The 20,255-nt window shown below is 47.6% G+C and overlaps 2 protein-coding genes across 2 annotated transcripts in view; both read left to right on the top strand.

Annotated features, from left to right (window-relative positions):
- txnrd2.2 (thioredoxin reductase 2, tandem duplicate 2) overlaps window positions 1-340 on the top strand; it is a 37,300-nt gene extending 36,960 nt beyond the window's left edge. The window contains exon 18 of the mRNA XM_076269816.1: window positions 262-340. The gene's annotated coding sequence lies outside the window, so the exon portion shown is untranslated. The remainder of the gene's footprint in view (window positions 1-261) is intronic.
- Window positions 341-420: 80 nt separating this feature from the next.
- gnb1l (guanine nucleotide binding protein (G protein), beta polypeptide 1-like) lies at window positions 421-19,173 on the top strand. Its single transcript, XM_076269817.1, has 5 exons — window positions 421-1,004; window positions 1,935-2,100; window positions 6,468-6,560; window positions 11,587-11,802; window positions 17,957-19,173. Exons 1-5 carry the CDS (start codon window positions 619-621, stop codon window positions 18,221-18,223), a joined length of 1,128 nt encoding a protein of 375 aa, XP_076125932.1. The 5' UTR covers window positions 421-618; the 3' UTR covers window positions 18,224-19,173.
- The last annotated feature ends 1,082 nt before the right edge of the window (window positions 19,174-20,255 follow it).

The raw sequence follows: 20,255 nt of genomic DNA on the forward strand, positions 1-20,255 counted from the left end.
TGTTCTTTTTTTATACTTTTTAAAATTGGATACATTAGGCCAAATTGCTCTTAATGGCCAAAGCCAAAGCAACTCCAAAAAGATTATAATCTATAAGATTGAGACTGATGAAGAAAATGGACCCAGACTCAACTTGACCTTACACTATCATTTTCTGTTCCGTCATTAATCTGCTAACGCATGCTAACAGTTCAGTGCCAGAGGGAGTTTTGTAACCCACCTGTGACAAATTCTTTTTTTTTTTTTTTTTTTTGCTCTCAGGCTGAGCACATGACATTTGGGTGGGGTCGTCAGTGGGTGCGTACATGATGGCCAGACCTCCGCCGGACCCCCAGTACATCCTGAGGGGGGTGGGGGCCGCTGTGAACACCCTCTACTTCAGCTGCAACAGGCCGGACCCCCCTCTTCTGTTCTCCGGGTGAGTGGTGGGTTTGGTTGGCTAGCTGGCTGGTGAGATGCATTTCAAATGAGCAAATGAGCTATTACTGCAATTCGCCGAATAGAAGCAGCCTCTGACTTTTCTAGACAAATGATGCAAAGGGATCCAAAGCATATACTTGCACACATGGGTTTTAAACAAAAATACTGCCAAAGGGTTCTGCCGCCTCAATTATCCAAATGTGGCGCGTCCTTTCTCGCCCTCTCAATGAAAGCCATGATATCATTACAACATTTCAAATGAGTTCTCTCTGTCATCACCTCCATCGTTCCCCATTGTTGGATGATTGGCAGGGAAAAATCAAAACAACAAGTGACGTGCTCTCCTCAAATGCTCGTTTCCAGACTCTAACCCTATCACAACCTGTGCTGTGTAGACATATGTTGGACATAGCGATCCTAATAACAGTTTACTGCTCACTAGTTGTTTATTTTGTCCATAGCTCAACAAAAGGGGCTGTGCACATATGGAACCTGAACACAAGAAGGCCTGAGAAAGTTCTAGAAGGCCACGGGGGCTCCTCCGTCATCTGGGTGAACACTCTGAGCAGAGAAACTGTCCTCAGGTAAGGAAAACTCTTCATCAGGGAAACTCAATAAGGCTTCATCAGTCTCGCTCCACTTGCTTGCCTAATGGTAGAAGAGGGAGAAAACTATCTGGCAGATGAGGGGAAAAAAACAAACAGCAGTCAGTCACAAATTAGAGTGCATCTGTTTTGAAGTCAGGTTTGGAATGTGTACGGTTGCCTGGTTTACAGTCTTTGTAAATGACTTGCACCTCTGTCCAAAAGTTTGAAATCACCCATAGAATTACATATTTCCAAGGAAAACTCATTATTATCCATCAAATAAGGTACAAAAGTAATTGAAATACACTGCGTATGATTGTGGTTGTGTAAGTGTACGTGTGTATGTTTTAAGGGTTGCAATGTACACTACCGGTCAAAAGTTTGGGGTCACTTCGAAATTTCCATTCCACTCCATTATAAACAGAATACCAGCTGAGATCAGTTGCATTGTTTTTTTAATCAGGGCAGCAGTTTTCAGATTACATTATGTGCTTACATAATTGCAAAAGGGTTCTCCAATGTTTTCTCAGTTAGTCTTTTAAAATTGTAGATATTGCATTAAAGATCAGCAGTTTCTTTCTACAACAGTCGAGAACACTTTTGCAATTATGTAAGCACATAATGTAATCTAAAAACTGCTGCCCTGATTAAAAAACAATGCAACTGATCTCAGCTGGTATTCTGTCTATAATGGAATGGAATGGAAATTTCTAAGTGACTCCAAACTTTTGACCGATAGTGTATGTCTTGGAAATCAGGACAGGAATATACATGTGGGCCTGGTTTTACAGTCTTTGTACATTACACATGTATGTCAACGCTCTGTCTGTTAAGTTTACGAGTGTATGTGTGTGTGTGTGTGTGTGTGTGTGTGTGTGTGTGTGTGTGTTCGTGCGTGTGTTCGTGCGTGTGTTCGTGCATGTGAAGCCAGGGCAGGGACATGCGCGTGTGCCTGTGGCCGCTATCTGAAGGCCGTGGCGGTGAGGTCTGCGACTCCCTCTACACGGGCAGTGTGGGCTTCTGCCAGTGTTCTCTGCTGAGCAGGGGGCCCAGCAGCAGTCTGCTGGCATACGCCTCGGAGCAGATGGAGGAGGTAAGCAGGAGGAAGCGGACGGCTCATGCCCATCATGACTGATGGTAATAATGATGTGTGTGTGCTGTAGCAGTCTGTAGGCCCGTGCCCTCAAAAAAAGTCTTGCACACCTGCGAATGACTGAAGCTATAATCGCTGTCCATAAAACATTCTGGATTTCTCTGCTGTCGGCACAGGCAGAGATTCAAGAATAATAGAACAGGTCTGTTCTGTAGTATTTTATGGTTTTACAATAATGACAAGAGAGAATGTTTAGTCAAATGACAATATTTAATACAGAAATTCCAATTCAGTAGCATGTGAACGAAAAGATACTTTTACATTTATTTGCAAAATCCAATGAAATTTATGCACGTAAATTCAACAATGAATTCCTTAAACAATTATCCTTATTCAGTAGATGGCAGCTTGCAGGTGTGCAGTAGTTATGCACAGAAGTGTGTTGTGCAGTTAGTAGAAGAGAAGTATAATGTTCATCGCAGTTAAATAAATAAAAGATTATGTGAGGGAGGGCATGGCATTGCCCTTGGCCTACACTTCTGGACATATTGAGAAGATAAATGTTTGGTGATGCCTGTCATCTCTCTCATTATGAGAAATTTAATTTAATGCAGAAGGCAGACATGGTGGAGTCCTCATTACCTTTTGGGATCTGACTGTCTAAGCTGGTGGTGTCAGCCAGTCTGCTGAGAGAGAATGAAGTGTCTCTTCTCTGTAGTGGCCAGGGAGGAAAGGTGAGGCGAGGGGGGTGGAGGTGAGATTAAGAGGCTCCGCGGCTGATTGGTCATCCCCATCCCATGCCCAGTGAAGCGGAGAAGAGAGCCAAGCGCCAGCACTCACACACCTCCACACCCCCCTCGGGTGCCTTCGCTGCCCTCCAGATTTGTGTTACACCGCCTCGCTCTGGCTCTGCCCCACATGAAAGTGCCGGGCTGGTCACTCGACCCAGCTCAGGTTGACCCAGCACAGAGAGAGACAGACACAGAGAGACAGGCAAGCGGGGAGGCAGGCAGGCCAGAGTACAGGGTGTCTGGGTGCCGTGAGCCTTCAGTCACGCCATGGCGGTTTCTCCATCTCCACCCAGCCAATTCAGCTCCCACACACCTGAGGCTCTGAACCACAGCCACCCTCGAAATAAGGGTGTTGCTTCATACCCTGATGGGCTCCATGATAAAAACCTTTGGAGCTTACTATTAGAAATCCTCAGATGAAGTGATTGTTACATATTAGCTTTATTGAAATCAATGAGCATTGTTCAATAAACAATAATTGAACAAAAACATGCATAGTCTTTGCAATCAGTGGAATTTTTCCCAAAATGTTTTACTTTGAAGGTAATGGTCAGTGTTTTTAAATATTTTGTAAGAACGGAATTTATACCTGTTCCTGACCATGGGTATGGTGGCCATTGTTAGTGAAATATCAATCAAATATTAATGTGACTTTGAGACTAAGTGGCCTAACTGGATTTTGATCAACTAGCTTTAAAAAATCATTATATCGATACACGTAAAAGTATTTTTACATTTTGCAGACAACAAAAATATGTGATAAGTGTTTTCACTTTTCTTATAATTACCTCCGCCAAGAAGATTATGTTTTTATCCTTGCTGCATTCACTGGGCACCTGTACAAATATGGTTTGGCTTTCCAAAATGTATGGGTTCTTCTTGGCCCATGCTACACATTGCATAATCCTGCCAACAAACAAACCAATCAACAACAAAAAATGAGCATGGGTCAAAAAAACATAATCTTCTGGTGGAAGGTTACAGATCCAATTGCCACCTGTTCCTCAGCCTTCACCCCTCTGCAGCCTGTACCTATGCAGTCATTTACTTACTTAAGGATTATGGCATAAGTGAGGGTGGAGTTGGTAAAGGATATACCCATTACTGTGGTTCGGGCCTTAGGCCCAAGGCCGGAGGCTTAGTGCTGCTGGTAACCACAGCTGTGGGTATATCCTTTGGACTGTGCAATTCACTATTCCAACCAATCAGAAGCAGGAGCACAAAAAGAGGGGAGTAATTTGATTCACTGATGAGCTTAAATAACATTTCACAAGAATTGGGGGCTGTGCCTTTAACAGAAATATTTCCATGAAGACTGAAGCCAATTTTAATAGCCTTTTGTATTTATCCTGTCTGTAGCCATCACTGAGGAAAAGGCCTGATCTTGTCCTGGGTTTTCAAGACAGATTTGAGCAAATAGCTTGTTCTCCGAAATCAAGTAGTTTAGTTGACTGAAAAAGGACTTGTTAACTTGTTATTCACATTTGACTTTTCAGCCCAGTCATTTTTTTTTATTTGTTATTGCAATATGTCGGCCAAGTCTGAGGAGGGCACCCAGCCAATGGCACGACAGGAACGACAGGTGCTGTCGTGTCACCTGAAACATTCCAACGGAAGATGGCACCAGTGGGCACACTTCAAAGCGCTCCATTTTGAACAACTTACTTTCTTTCGGTAGAATAAATCTACTCATCAGAAAAGACTTCTTTTACTTCTCTTGCACAGGCTTGTCTAATTCATACGCGAGGATTATGGTAATAATAAATGAACAAGGCTTTCACAAAGCCTGATGCTCATGCACACTGTTGTTTAACAAACCTGATGTTTGCTAGTCTGATTCCAGCAAAGGGTTTTGTGTAGGACCCATTTTACACATAATACGCTTTTAACATTACGTTATACCTACATGAATAAGGTCTTTATGGCTTTTATATTAAAAGAAACCTCAACTTTTAAGTGAACCATATACCAATAGTCCTTTTAGGAACCTGTGATGTTTTAAAAAAAAAAACATTTTAGTCATCTGCTCTGAGCACCTTAAAGATTCATTAGTGCATTGGGGGGCACTGTGGCGCAAATGGCTACACACATGTGGGTCCAAGTGCCCACGGGGACCTGGGTTCGAGGCTGACCCGGGTCATTTTCAAATCCCACCCCATCTCTCTCTCCACTGTCCTGTCAAAAAAAAGAAAAAAGAGATTTATTAATGTATCAACTTAAAATATACATTTAGCATGTATGGTGGCTGTGAATAAGCCTCTCTGACTTTTGGCTGTGAATATGCCTTTTTAAACATATTTAAAATGAAATTTCAATGAAAAAAGCACAAATAGCTCTTTCGTCAAGAGCACAGAAACTGACTGTCACTGACTAATGTCCATCAAACGCTGAACAGGAAACGAGGATAGGGGGGACCCAGAGGCAGCGACTGTACCGCCTCATCAATTTCCACTTTCCCAAACACCCTCATCCTCATCATGGCCTCAGTGACAAGCTGGTCCTCCATTTTAATGTTCCCTCCCTCTGTGTTGCCCCTAAGTGAAGTGCCCCTCCAACATGCAACCCCAAAAAAGGAATGGCCAACGTTGCGTTATTTATGAGCAGCTATAGTGTTCATGTATAAGAAAGGCAGACCGTTGGTGCTTCAGGGACTCAATGCCAGCTTTGTTTGCTTCGAACACCACCGATAAACATGCGGTGCAGATGTGGCACCCTGCTAAAATATGAATTGCCTCCTAGACGAGGCCCCGTATATGCACGGCTTAATGAGGATCTATCTCGATCATCAGTGGGGCTCGCAATCAACCAGTGGGAGACCTCAGATTGTTTGTCAGCCTCTGTGCCTTGTGGGCTTTATGGTACCTGTGTGTATTTGATTGGAGGCTTTGCCAGCGTCTTCAGGAAGTAGGGCAGTGTGTTTATTTAACCTGGATTGATTATAGACTTTCTCCTTGTCAATCTGGCCCTCGGGCATTATTAAGTGCTTGTCACAGGAAAAACTTTTATGCTCCCAATTGTGTTTTATGAGCTGGTTGTATTGTGTAAGATCAGGCTCGAAATCAAATCGGGCGAATCAAGTCAGGACTTGATGAATCAAAATAAAAATGCAACGCAAGAGCTTTTGGAAATGGTGCCCAGAAGATTGGCCGAGGGTTTCTCTCTTATTCAAAGACGACTCTACTGTAACTGTCTGCACCTGTGTTTTTGGATCGGCACTGGTGTTTGTGTATGAGGGAAGTGGTCTGTGATGGCAGTTTATATTTGTTCTGAGGCTTTGTCGTGTTTGCTTGTTTGCTTAATTATGGATGATCATGAGTTACAGAATGATCTGAAGCACCAGGTTGTTTTCTGTTTTTTGTTTTTTTGTGTGTGTACTTGTCTTGCACCATCATTGAGTATTTTTCTATTTTTTCCTTTTGAAGCATTATCCATCACTACAAATGTAGATAGAACTTTGAATGAAGGATGTCATCTTAAAATTCCAATCATAGCATTTATCATGCAAAATGATAACCACAGACCTGTCAAGCTTTTGTGTTAGCTTCCTTATTAATATATCTTTGACTTCTGCTGCAGGTGAAGGTCATGGAGTTACCGAGCAATGTGCCAGTTTGCTCTCTGAAACCTGACAAGAAGCTGGGCATGGTCATGTGCCTGAAGATATGGCAGGTAAGGGAACAGCAGCGCTGTCTTATTTCTTGCCAGCCCACCTCACACAGCACAATTCCGAGGCCTGCAGTGACCTTTCATCGCACTAGCTATCTCTCACGATCAGACAAACCCCAGGTTCCTCCACTGTTTGGCATAGGAAGAAACAACACTGCGCGACTCCCTTCTCAAACATTGCAGTTGTTATTAGTCCTCTTATGAGTCGTTTGACAGGTTGCTGCACCTACCTGTGTAGCCCTATATACATGTTAGAGCAGTCCAGGGTGAGGAGGTGGCGGATTTATGACCTGTTAGGGGGGGTTATTCTTTTTTTTCTCTCCCCTACTAACGCTTTCGTCAATTCGTTGTCGTTGTCGGGTCGAGGTCTGTAATTAGCACGCTTGGTAGACCATTTATCAGCCCGAAGCCTGGGGATGGCATCCAAGAGCCCACCCCGGTGTTTTGTAAACACTGTCAAAGGCTTGATTTCCTCAGCACCCCTCTCCGAACCTCCCCATGCTGCTAGGCGAACAAGGCCTGTAATTATTTTCACGGTTAATTAATATCATTTTTAGGTCGTGGTTATTTTCCCCCTTGTTAAACTGAAATGAATCCTGGTCATTTAACAACAGGGTGGGTTCGTGTAGGAGCTTCGAGGGCAACAGGCATCAAAGGTGGTGGCGTTGGTAAGGGCTGTGGGCGGTTTGTGGTGTCAGTAACACAGAAACGGCAAGACTGGTTTTGTTACACTGTTTGTTTGTTCGTAAAATGTGCCCCTGCACCTAATCTTTTCTTTAGGGTGCTTTGTAGAGACATCGGTGGTTTCAATGATGATTGCCAGCAGAGCAATTAATACCATTGCAATATTAATGACAAGCTCAACAGGCAGCCTCCAACATCAAAGCAAGGGGCCCAGGTGCTACTAAATCACTTCAAACTGGATCCTTTTATGGAGCGACCAGAGCGATCTATAACTGTCAAAATGCGGCCTAGCTAGCTGCCACACAGTAAAAATGCAGAAAGCCGCAGAATCTCACCCACCCAGTATGTCGTGTGTGTGTGTGTGTGTGTGTGTGTGTGTGTGTGTGTGTGTGTGTGTGTGTGTGTCAAGGTAGCCCGGCATGCCTGTGAAGGCGTTAAATTTGTTAAGCGTGCCTCTGTTGGCGTCGAAACTGCCCTCGCGGCCCGCAGCCTAGCACACCCCCCCTCCACCCCCCGGCTCTGCTCGCGGTGTCAATCAATCACGAGACAGTTCCCTGGTTATCGACACGATCCCCGCTGGTGAGGCCTGCTGCTTGCCCAGCCTCGCGCTCAGCAGGGGAGAGGAAGTGCAGAAAGAGGAGAAGACACTGAAATATTGGCCCCAGCCCACCCACCAGTGCCTCTCTCTCACTCTCTTATTCTCTCTCTCCTTCACTTTCTGTCTCTCTCTCTCTCTCTCTCTCTTCCCACCCTCTTTATGCCTCAGTGACTTTGAGCCAGAATCTTTTGTCATGTCGACAGAGATCTGCGAACAGATTTATTGAAAAGCTTCAAGCGTTCGGCCCTCGACTTTTTGGAAAGGATTAAATGCCATATTAAGTAACGCTTTCTTTCACTTTTGTCTCTTCTCTTTTTTTTCCACACGACACTACGTTCCACTCTCTCTCATTCTTTCATTCTTTTTCTTTCCCTTCATCGCTCCAACCTCTCCCCCGATCCCCCCCAACCAAAGCTAAGAATGTGGAGCGCTCTCTGGAAGGTAGGGGAGCTCTGCTGTGCGATTGGCTGATAGGCCAAGCGGCGAGTGGAGGAGCCGTCTCCATGTGTTGCTGGGAGTCGTGGGCTTAGGGCCGGCCGTGATGGACGACGTGCTTTTAAGGCTTTTAACATGAACAGAGGCTGGCGGCGAGAAGGAAATGTTCCTATACAGATATCCATCACTCTCATCTCATCGCCCGCCGGCCATGACATCATCGCAGCTCTGCTCGGGATTGGTTCCTTATGTGTTGCCCAGAACTCACTCTCTCTCTCTCTCTTTCCCTCTCTCTCTTTCTTTCGCCGCTCACAGCATTTCCCGTCTGACACGGGTCCCTCGGACAGTGGTCCCAGTTCTGCACAGCTGGGCCGTGGTGTGCCCTGAAAGCTGTCACCCAGGGACGTGTGTGTGTGTGTATGTGTGCGTGTGCGTGTGTGCATGTATACTGCGGGAGCAGCATCCTCCTGGCAGTCACGAATCTCAGGCATCGCTCATGGCCCCCCTGGCATGTGGTGAGGCCCTCAGTTCCTGCCCCAGCCCCCCCCACCACCACCACCACACTGACATGCCCAGGCAGCCTCAGACCAAGACACCCAGGCCTACGCAGGTCTGAGTTGGGGGCTGGGGGATGGGGTGGGAAGACCCCTGAAAATCTCCCAGTCCCCCTCTCCGCTGAGCCAGAGCTGTGGAGGCCGAGATCTGGGTCGGCGGTGCTGTCCGTGATCTCACGACAATCCAGTACTCTACTCCGTGTGGGGCCGACGGGTCCAGTGGTTGCCCCTTGCCTAGCTGTGCGAATGATGAATCTGTTTCTGAGGCGCGAGCCCCCTTAGTCCAGTGAAGCGCACTCCTATAGAAGAGCTCATGGAGGATATAATGAATAACGCGTCTACCCAGGGTTCCGCGACCTTTGACCCGTGACATCATCAATCAGGGCGCTCCTACACTTAGCTGAAGTGCAGGGGCCTGAGGTCACCAGACGGTAATGCTTAACAACTGTCTATGAGGCCGCACGGTTTGATTCGCCAGTGTTTTTATTTGTTTTTCCTGTACGGTCTGTGTCGCTGGCGCGGTTGTGCATGGATGTGTCAGAGTATGATTCTGTGTATAATTTGTTAAAGAAGCGTCACGCTCGGGGTGTGTGTGTGTGTGTGTGTGGGGGGGGGGGGTTTAGAGTGAGGCTGGGAGAAGCAGGTGGGGGAAAAATGGTGGTGGGAAAAAGGGGGAGGGCCCTTCTCCCTTCGCTCGCCCCTTACAAATCAGGAAAGAATTTTTTTCCCTCCCTTCCGCTGGGCGTGCTCACTGGCTGCAGGGCAGACGATTTGTAAAGAGCGTTCACTTGGCCCCGCATGCCGCAGTGAAAAGCGGATCATGCAAGATCACAAGCTCTCTCCGCTTTGGGGAGAAGCTACTGTATTCCTTTTTTTACGACCGTTGGTTCTGGTAGCCAGGCCTGTTTCCGCAGCCTGCAAACCAAATCACCCCCCCCCCCCCCTCTCTCAACATGTCATAGTTCCTCCTCCATCTCACTTCTAGAGGTGAAAGTTTATCTTAAGGAGACAAGCTTCTGTCTGAAGCCATAGCATAGTGTGGTGTCCTAGGGCCCACAGGCATCCCATGAGTGAGTGTATAGCCTGCAGGACAGAGAGGAGAGAGGAGGGAAGGAGTGGAGAGGGGGATGAGGGGAGGGAGAGGAGAGGAGGGGTGAGCACTGTAAATCTTCTCCCTTGCCAGAGCGGAGGGCCCCTGCAGCGCCGTGCTGATATATGACGCCTCGCGTGCACACTTTTGGGTTTTTTATCAGCTCACCTTCGTGTTCGGGCTTTACCTGCTAATGTGATTTATGAGGCCGCCGCCGCTACCTGGGCTTCCCAGCGCAGGGCTTTCCCTCCTTGCGCTCGCCAGGCGAGTGTCTCAGCGGTAAACACACACTGTAGCATTAGCCAGGAGCATGTAAGGTCATTGAGTTTGTGTGTGTGTGTGTGTGTGTGTGTGTGTGTGTGTGTGTCTGTGTGTCTGTGTGTGTGTGTGTGTGTGTGTGTGTGTGTGTGTGTGTGTGTGTGTGTGTGTGTGTGTGTGTGTGTGTCTGTGTGTCTGTGTGTGTGTGTGTGTCTGTGTGTGTGTGTGACTCTGTGTGGTTTTATGTATATTTGTTTGTGTATGACCCTTGAGTGGCTGGTGCCACCATGAGGGTATCTGTTGGCATGTGGTGGGTGGGTGTAAAAGTTTGGATGGTGTGTGTTATTGTTTATGTGTGTTATAAGAGATTGTGTGTGTGTGTGTGTGGTTTTATGTATATTTGATATTTGTTTGTGTATGGGCCTTCAGTGCCTGGTGCCACCATGGTGCCACCGCTGTGTTTTAGGACCTCAGTGACTGTGCCGATGTCTGCCATGTTTATGAGACAATATTGAGGCGAACGCTCCAAAACTCTGTTTGCACAATAGAGCTGCTTTGGGTCTGGGCGAACGTGTGTGTGTGTGTGTGTGTGTGTGTGTGTGTGCGCGCTCGGGCTTGTGTTTGTACAGAAACAACTGTGTGCACAGTGGCCCTGTTTAATTTGTCTGTGCTGAGCCTGTCTCTTTTCATGTACACACACACAAGGAGGGTGACCCCTTCATGTTTTCTTTGTGTGTTCAGTTGATCTGTTTGCCTATGTGGGGATATGTGTTGAGGTTTTGTGCATTGTTGTGTGTGTGTGTGTGTGTGTCTGTGTTCCTTTGATACATGTAGGGTTTAGATGAGTGCATGGCTCCATGTGTTGGGATACAACTCTTTGTGTGTGTGTGTGTGTGTGTGTGTATGTGAGCGAGAGAGAGGGTGCAGTGGGAGTGGAGGCGACGGCGTGAGCCGTACAGATGAGGAGTAAAGTGACGAGCGCTGTAATAGGCTGCCAGCGGGAGAGGCTGATTAATGGAGCACAGAGTGTGGCGCTGCGCTCTGTCTCAGATAACCCCTTCCTCTGCCACTTCTCTCTCTCTCTCTTTCCCTCTCCCTCTCTCTCTCTCTCTCTCTCCATCCCCCCTGATTCTGTCATTCAGTCTCTGTGATAACCTCTGCTCTGTGGCTTCTGTGGTCCTCCTCTGTGTCCTTGTCTCTTCCTTTATCTCTCTTGCTCCCTCGTTTTTCTCTTTCTCGGTCTCCTTTCCTGCTCTCTGTTCTTACTCACTTGTTTTTCTGTGCTCTCTGTGTTCTGTATCCCTTCCACATGTTTTGTTATTTTCACGTGTTATTTTCTTTCCTCTATTCTTTCATTTCTCATCCCTTGTTCCTTACCTCCTGTTCCCTCTCGTCTTCTTCTCTGGGCAGCCAGATGCCGGCGAGGGTCCTCTGCTGGTGGCGGGTTACGAGGACGGCTCGGTCCTGCTGTGGGACGTGACCCAGGGGCGTCCCCTCAGCAGCCTGAGCGCCCACCCGGAGCCCGTCATGTGCCTGGACGTTGACCCCGGCCGGCAGCGTGGCGTGTCGGGCTCTGCCGAGAACACCATCCGCTCCTGGGCGCTGGACGGCCAACAGAACCTACAGGTAAGGGAAGGCCTCACGCCAACCAACAACAGCAACAACAGCAACATATTGCATTTATATAGCGCTTATCACTGAAGGGGGAAGTTCAATAACCACCAGAAAGAGAGAGAGAGAGAGAGATACACCTCTTTTCAGCCAGGGAGTGTGGGGTATGTAGCACATTGACATATTTGGTGTAGAACAAGCTCTGAGAGCTGGGATGATGTTGAGTATCTATTAAATGAGACGTGAGTTCAGTGGCTGTGCTCGGTTTGGCATGCTGGGACTGGGATTGGGTCATGGGCCTGTGGTGGCAACAGCTGCCTGCCTGCGTCGGCACCCACAACACCACCACCACTTGGTTTTTAACTGTGAAGGCAGCGCATTGAGAAGACTGAGCTATGTGGAAAAGGTCCATGTGACTGTCTCGACAGTCTACTGTTGAGCTTCTATCGATAAACTGACTGGCCATATTAATAGACCTCTACCCTTCAGGTAGAAACCCACACTGAACAAGTCAGCTGTGGTTTATGGACAGCTTGTGACAGGGGACAGGCCTCGCTGCAGGGTGGTCCAGGGTGGCTCTCTCAGAGGACAGATAAGTCCCAGATAACATGTCTCAAGTACTCTCAAGCTAGCAAGCTGGGAATGAGTAGTGTATCCCCGCCATGTATTGGCACTCCAGCCCCTTACCCACTACTGTGTCCACTTTGTGGATATGAGCCCTGTGGTGAACATTGTACCCCAGTTTCCTATTCATAAGGCACTACTTACACCCCCCCTGCACCCCAGGCATACCACACAAAGGAGGGGGGTGGGGGGCATGACCCAGCCTGGCTTGGTCGTCACAACGGGCTCTGGTCCCAGGCCGCCCACACATTCCCATTTTCCAGAACACTGGTACAGCGTTCCCACCATCCTCTCTCTCTCTCTCTTTCTCTCTCTCTCTCGCTCTCTCTCTCTCTCTCTTTTTTTCTTTCTGTCTGTCTCTCTGTCTCACTGTCTCTCTCGGAACATCACAACACTCACAGTTTCAGAATAATCAAAGAACACTTTGAAAAAAGCAACAAGAAACAAATGTACCCTGCAGCCTGCAGCCGGGGCCGTCCATCACGTTGCGTAACGGCCAGGCGCATCTGAAGGGGGGCGCCTCATTGAGAGCCGTATGTTGTGTCAGTTTCTGTTGTGGCCGCGTCTCACACAGAGCCGGGATTCAGGGGGAGCCTGATATACTGCTCCTGTGCTCAGGCCTCGGGTATTATTCTTTCCAGTGCCTTCTACAAATGAACGGATGAATTAGAAATATTCGCAAACCTCCTCGAACCCCCCCCCCCGACTCTCCTCAGTCCCTTTTTAGCAAGGAAGTATGTCTGCCATGTTACTGGAAAAATATCTTTTTTTTTTTTCTGTATTCAATATTGTGAAAAAGACGAGGCAACGCGGGTTTGTTTAGTTTATTTTGCGCATGCAGAATTGATTTAATGTGTGTGTGTGTCGGACGAAGATGGAGGTGGGAAAGCAGCCGGAGAAGGAGCCAGCAGGGGGTTTTAAATTATCCCAGCGTGCAGTGCAGTGTGACGCCCAGACAGCCACCCCCTGCTCTTCCCACAGCCGCATGTGTGTGTGTGTGTGTGTGTGTGTGTGTGCTTACAAGTACAAGTGTGTGTGCGTGTGCGTGCGTGCGTGCGAGCGTGTGTGTGTGGTCTTGGTAGAAGCAGGGGCATTCAGTGACGCTGAGGGTGACGGCTGCTGCTGCTGCTGGCTGCGCGCTGCTGTTGCCGTTGCCGTGGACGCTCTGCCCATGAGAGCTCATAAAAGCAGCCCATCTCCGAGGCTGCTAAGCAAACAGCAGGCACATCTGCAGCCAGAGGAACAGCACTCTCGCAGCAGGGGCCGACAATAAAGGCTGAGGAGCTGGAAGTGGCAGAGGCCCCAGAGCTCACATCAACCCCCCCCACACACGCACACCCCTGTTCCTTCCCCACTCATTCACACACACGGACACACACACTCGCATACACATTTCTCGCTTTGTCATTGCTTCTGTCTCTTTCTTTGTAGATTTTTTCTTTCCTTCTATTTCTTTCTTGTTATTTCTTTTTTCATCTTTGTTATCTTGTCTGTATTCTCACTCCAAATGTATCCCCTCAAAATCTTTCTGTTTGTATTTAGTTAACTGTAGTAAACTGCAGTTACCCCCAAAGCATACCAGAGCAAGAATGATTGGATGTGCTTCGTGTATGAGAATGATTGTGTTTGTGTACGTTTTTAATCTGTTCATGTACCGGTAAAATGTTTACCGATAATGTTTAAAATAGCGCTAACTAGGGTTCACTGGGTGTAATTTTTTGTCAGACACAGGGTGAAAGAGAGAGAGCAAGAGAAAGATAGAGCAAGATCGAGAGAGGGAGAGGGAGAGGGAGAGGGAGAGAGAGAGAGGGGGAGAGGGGGAGAGAGGGAGAGAGGGAGAGAGGGGGAGAGAGAGAGAGAGAGAGAGGGAGAGGGAGAGAGAGAGAGAGAGAGAGAGAGAGAGAGAGAGAGAGAGAGAGAGAGAGAGAGAGAGAGAGAGAGAGAGAGAGAGAGAGAGAGAGAGAGAGAGAGAGAGAGAGAGAGAGAGAGAGAGAGAGAGAGAGAGAGAGAGAGGAACTGAGGGGCTGGCAGGGAGAGGGGGAGTGGGAGAGCAGGCTGGGGGGAGATTAGCAGGATAAATCAAGCATGGCTGCTAGCGAGCGCCGTCTGAGGCTACGCTGACAGCTCCCCGCAGGTGGATCTCCCCCGCCTCTCCGCCCCTCATCCCTCAGGCATTCCAGCTCACGCTATGAAATGTCCCCGCATTCGTCCATCTGTCTGTCCATCCGCCAGGCCTGGCGGGGGCCGTACGTACCTGCTCAGTGTCGGCGGCGCTGCAGGAATGCTCGCTCAGTCAGCGCGGCCGAGCAGAGGGTCAGAGCGCCCCGCTGGACGGATAATGTGGAATGAAAATGGAGTGGAGTGAAGACGATTAGCAAAAAAATAAGTGAAATAGAAAGAATAAATTAACGATGTTGAAAATTCACTCCAACCTCCACCCACTCCACCACCGCTCCTCATTCCGATTGTCCCGCAGAAATGTCTCAGGATGTTGGGATTGAAAGTTTTCACTGTTTCCTTATTGGCCATTTCTATGTTGTTTCTATTCTTTCTGACATGTGCAGTGCACCTTCTCTTTCTCACTCACACACACACACACACACACACACACACACACACACACACACACACACACATACATATGTCTGCATTTTGACAGCCCAGGTGACAAAAGCCTGTAATCTCAGTGCTGGGGTGCAAGTCAGGAGGGTGGGGTAGAGCGGGGTGTGGTGTCAGAAACCCCAACAGGAGAGGAGGAGGCAGGGAGACGGGGAGACACCTCTTGCTCCTTTCTCGCAGTCCGTACAAGCTGGAGCGGACAAGTGATGATTGGTCTTTTCAGTGGGGCGGTGTGAAGTCAGCCCTCCGTGCCAGGTCCCGGCCGGAGCACGCTGCGTTACGTTGACGCGAAGACCCTGCCAGTCGATCGCTCTCCCTCCCTCCCTCCCTCCCTTCTTCCCTCCCTCCCTCCCTTCTTCCCTCCTTCCCTGCCTTTGAACGCACCGCCACTCGGGCCGGCCTCGTCTTGCCTGCCAGGAAAAGAACGTTTCTCTCTCTCCGTTTCTCTTTCTCTCTCCGTCTCTCTCTCTCTCTCTCTCTCTCTCTCTCTCTCTCTCTCTCTCTCTCTCTGTCTCCGTTTGTATTGGCTCCAGTGAGAGGCCTGAGGCCTAACCCAGGGAACTGCGTAGGTTCCCAGCTGCGAAGCTCCAGCTCGGGGCAGCAGACAGCGAGAGCGAGTCGGGACCGCCGAGAGGCCGTGTTGGCCGGACGACAGCGCGAGGGGGCCTCGCGGCGGTGCATTCTTCCCGGGGGCGCCGTCGGAGTACTAAAACAGAGGGAGAATGACAGATGGAGCCCTCGAAGAGCGATCTGCACGATGACTGGAGCTTAATTGTCGGCGAGGCGAGCGATCGGAGCGTGGAGTTTCCCACGAGGGAGCCCCGCGCGCTTTTATTAATGACGGAGCGGCGGCTAATGATGCCGACGGCCCGAGGAAGTGTCTCCCTGAGAATGTTCTAGAAAGCAGCAGGCCAGGTCGTCCTCCCCGAGTCTCCTGACCCCCCTTCACCTCCACCCACCCCCACCCCCACCATCCACATCCTCCTCCAGAAGCGACAGGGAGAAAGTTTTGGCCGGCACTCCAACTTGAGGAACACTCGCAAAGTAAACAACGGTGGACTGGTTTTTTATCGCTTAAGAGCAGACCCTTAATGAAATTAATGCATTTCCCTGACACAAAACTCAGGGAAGCAAAACAAACAAAAATAGACACATTAACCTATCATTATCAGCTGCGTAATGCAAAGCAGATGGCGTTCGCTTCCAGCATACCAGCTCCTTTGCTGAGTGATTCATCTTTCTCTCCTCATCCCAGTTCTGCAACAACGCTGCTCTCTCAAAGAGAAGACACAGACACACACACATACACACACACTCCCACTCACACACACTCACTCACACACACACTCACACACACACACACACTCACACACACTCACGCACTCACTGTCACTCAAGTCGTGCTTGAGGAAAACATTAGGCTGTTTTCTGTACTCTCCCCGTTTCGCTTCACTCCTCAGCATCATGGCGCAGGAATCATTCCTGCCTGCTCTGGCATCAGGTCCTTTCTCTTAATTAAACTTGCATTTGTGCTGGGCCTTTCGACCGACACATTCTTCTATCCGCCTGGGCTCGGGAATACCTGGCTTATATCTTCCACATGCAGCGGCAAATGTCTCTGATTTTCCAGTCCGGAACAGGAGCACGCGGACAAATTCTTCAATGTCTTCCCCTGCGAACAGCCATTAGTCTCGCAGGACACAGCCTATGAAGTCGATTTTACGCTGTCCAGTTTGATTTCTGCATCATACCAGATGCTTCCAGTGCAGACACACACACACACACAAACACACTTTTTAAGTCACTTCGTGCACACACATACAGTACACACTCTTTCAAGGACTCCACTCAGACACACACACACACACACACATTCACACACATACACGTAAGGGCACTTGTAATTCTTGAGGACCCATCTGTGGAATGTCCACAGGAGTATGGCCATAGATAATGATCTCTCAGTAATACTTTATAATACGTCACAATGTTGTCCATTAGGGAGATGGATGTGCTCTCCAGGACTCTGTAGATCACTGCAAAAGGCCAGAGAGCAGTAATCTTTAGCAGGCAAGCGTTACAACTGTGTATTTATTGGGTCCCCTATTCTGTTGACCGGACCTTTCAATGCAAATGTAATTCATCAGGAGCGCTTAGAGCAACACGGGCTCTGCAAACAAAGATTTTCAGCAGAACAGTCTCTTTCTCTCTCACACACACACACACACACACACGCGCAAATACACACACACACATGCTTTCTCTCACGCGCACACGCAAAGTGACAAAGGTAACTCAGCCAGCCCATTACCGCGTTTTAACTCCAAACCAAATAGTCGCCCGAGAAACGCTAGCTCGTCCCACTCGTGCCTAAATGTTTTAGGCCTGATGATTGAGTCTCTGGGGCCGAGCGCGAGTTTCCTCTGCCAGGTTCAACAGCTATTTAGTCCTTCATTTAGGCCTCAATCAACAGACTCACTGATGTGTAGGTGACGGCTAAGAAGCTTTTTTTCCCAGAGAAACATGGTTTTCAAACTTATATATCAGTAGTGTTACTTCTGATCATAATTCAGCGCTAATAATCAGTGTGTAATTCTTGGATTAATGTGTTGTGGGCTGTCAGAAATCTTGTCCTTGATAGGCGAATTGAGTCGGTTCTGTCCTGTAGAAAATGATAAAGTGATTTTCCTATCCTGCACTGAGACATTTTCTGCTTTGACAACTTATTAAAAGATATATTCTTGTATTTATGAAATGTTATCATTTTCTTCCTCTTTGGTGGATGTTGATGCCTGAGAGGATTTGCATGTCTAACCACCATGGACTCTGTGTGTGTGTGTGTGTGTGTGTGTGTGTGTGTGTGTGTGTGTGTGTTGATGTAAATCCAACTTTGAGTCTGACTCTTTACATTCCCATCTCTCTACAGCAGCAGGAGTCCGTGGAGCTGCTCAACCCCGGCATCTCTCAGCTGCAGGTCCGTGGGGACGGTAAGATCCTGGCCGCTGCCGGCTGGGACCACCGGATCCGTGTGTTTGGCTGGAAGAGGCTGAAACCCCTCGCTGTGCTCAAGTGCCACACGGACATGATGCTAAGTGTGACCTTCTCTGACCATGCTGACCCCACAAAGAGACTGATGGCAGCAGGCTCCAAAGACCAGCGCATCAGCATCTGGTCCATATACAACCAAAATTAGCCAAGTACATCACAAGCAAAGTTCATCAATTTGCATCAATGAGACTAGCAGAGACCATTACAGACAAAGCTCATCAGTTTGCGTCAGTGAGACTAGCAGAGACCATTACAGACAAAGCTCATCAATTTCCATCAATGAGTCTCCTTTGTTGTTGTTAACCAGCTTTACTACTTTTCGAAGCATCGTTGTCATTTTCCTTTTTTATCAATGACGGTACTCTTTTTTTATATAGCTCAGACTGAATAATGTCTTGTTTTTGGACGCCAGATGAAACACTCCCATTCACTGATTATCACAGACCTCTCTGGGAACACGCTCCAGGGTCATGTCAGCCATCCAAGAACAAGCACTAAATACGTAAAAATTATACCTCTGTACTCTGTTAAAAACAAACACTGCGCTAGTGGAAATGTTATATTTTAATCTGACTGGTGCAAAGTATTTCTCTTTTTTTTCTCTCCTCCAGTCCCTCATGCTGTTTGCTTTTCTGCTCCAAGAGTTGCTTTAGCAAGCTTGAAGTTGCACCTGAGTTCCAAGGGTATTGCAGCGTTCCCAACCCCCCACTCCAGCCCAAATCCAGCCCCTCAGTTTACCATTGCCCTCAAGTCTGACCCAGCCCGCATTCATCACACAAGGTTAATCACTGGTCTACGGACAGCAGAGACAAGGCTGTTTGTTAGCAAGATTCATTGGAGGAGTTTACCTTTAGTTTTCCCTCCTGTTAGGTAGACAGTCTTTTCTGTGTTGTTGTAGAAACAAGGCTGGGTTTCTAACTTGCGATTCCTGCTGCAAAAATGGTCAAAACAAAAGTTTTTTGACTTCATCTGTTGTCTTCAGTGATTATTGACACATCATAGCTGTTTTCTTAACTTTTTGGATGTTTAAATGTATTTACTTTCACTGTCCAAAACAGTTATGCGAGGTGTAAATTAAAACTTGACAAAATATAATTTTCTAGCATTTTGTTTGAATATATTCTGTTAACTGATTTTCTTTTTTGGATTATTATTATTTAATCTTCCTCTGAGCTATTTTGAAGACAACCCTTTGCCTAACCTTTAAGATGACATGGTGAATTGAAGTCAACTAATAGAATGTGTAGGCCAATGTTTTTGTAACTACACTTTCATGAAGTATATGCATGTTTTACAAGGTCTATGCTACTACTAGTACTAATGATAATTGCAATAATAATAATAGTAATCATAATTATGATAATAATAATTTCCATCCATGTCAAGAATCAATATTGGCTGTCATGCGTGTCAGGAGGAGGATGGCGGGACTTCAAACGCCTAACAACCGTTCTGCTTCATAAAGACCAATGTCTCTCGGGTCTCTCCCGACTGGAGTATCCCGTCAGACTGTACAGGAAGTCCAGGCGAAAATCAAAGGTTCCCTACTCCAGAACAAATGGGAGAGCGAGGGAGGAAAGACAAAACAGTTCATTAGCGTATCTTCCACCGCCGACTCCATCCTTGTCAACCCGAGACCCCTCAGCACCTCAGTTTATGACCTCTGTGGCATATTTGTTTTCCTCTCTCTCTTTGCCCCTATCTGTAATGGTTTCCGAACTCCCTGTCTTACTTTGAACGGGTAACAAAAGCCACACAGGGCGACTTCCGTCCATTTTGTGATAAATCGAGTGCGCATCTCTGTGCGCATAGTGTAAATCACGGTGATAGATCATTTAGGAAGTCCATGAAAAGCTGCTCTTGCGTCTAATGACCTAATGCGTGTTTACCATGAGCTCTTGCGGTCAGAGGTTACCCTGCCATTTCTGTGCACATGATTTCTTCTGAAACGCCACATCCTTCCAAATACATCACCCCTTGCGTGTATGAAAGTGAATGTAGGCTAATACCCTGTCTTTTTGGGGTTAATGGTTAACAACGCGATTGACCATTGTACTAAACAACATCACATAAATTGAGTTATAATTCACCTTCAATTACATTTTTTTCTGCCTGTGAATAAGTAGAATAAATACGAATTATCGTTTGGCTACATATATTTTACTACTGCCACTTTA

This window comes from Alosa pseudoharengus, unplaced genomic scaffold, assembly GCF_046254945.1.
Source record: "Alosa pseudoharengus isolate Yale_2024_CS ecotype anadromous, Long Island Sound unplaced genomic scaffold, YU_APseudo_1.1 YU_APseudo_1.1_scf_6, whole genome shotgun sequence".
NCBI lineage: Eukaryota > Metazoa > Chordata > Actinopteri > Clupeiformes > Clupeidae > Alosa > Alosa pseudoharengus.

What these genes read in the sequence shown, in the direction of transcription:
- gnb1l (XM_076269817.1), top strand. Translation starts at nt 619, where the DNA reads ATGTGGCGCGTCCTTTCTCGCCCTCTCAATGAAAGCCATGATATCATT. An exon ending in AGCAGAGAAACTGTCCTCAG is followed by an intron (nt 1,005 to 1,934) that starts GTAAGGAAAACT and finishes GTGCATGTGAAG; the next exon opens with CCAGGGCAGGGACATGCGCG. An exon ending in TGTGCCTGAAGATATGGCAG is followed by an intron (nt 6,561 to 11,586) that starts GTAAGGGAACAG and finishes TTCTCTGGGCAG; the next exon opens with CCAGATGCCGGCGAGGGTCC.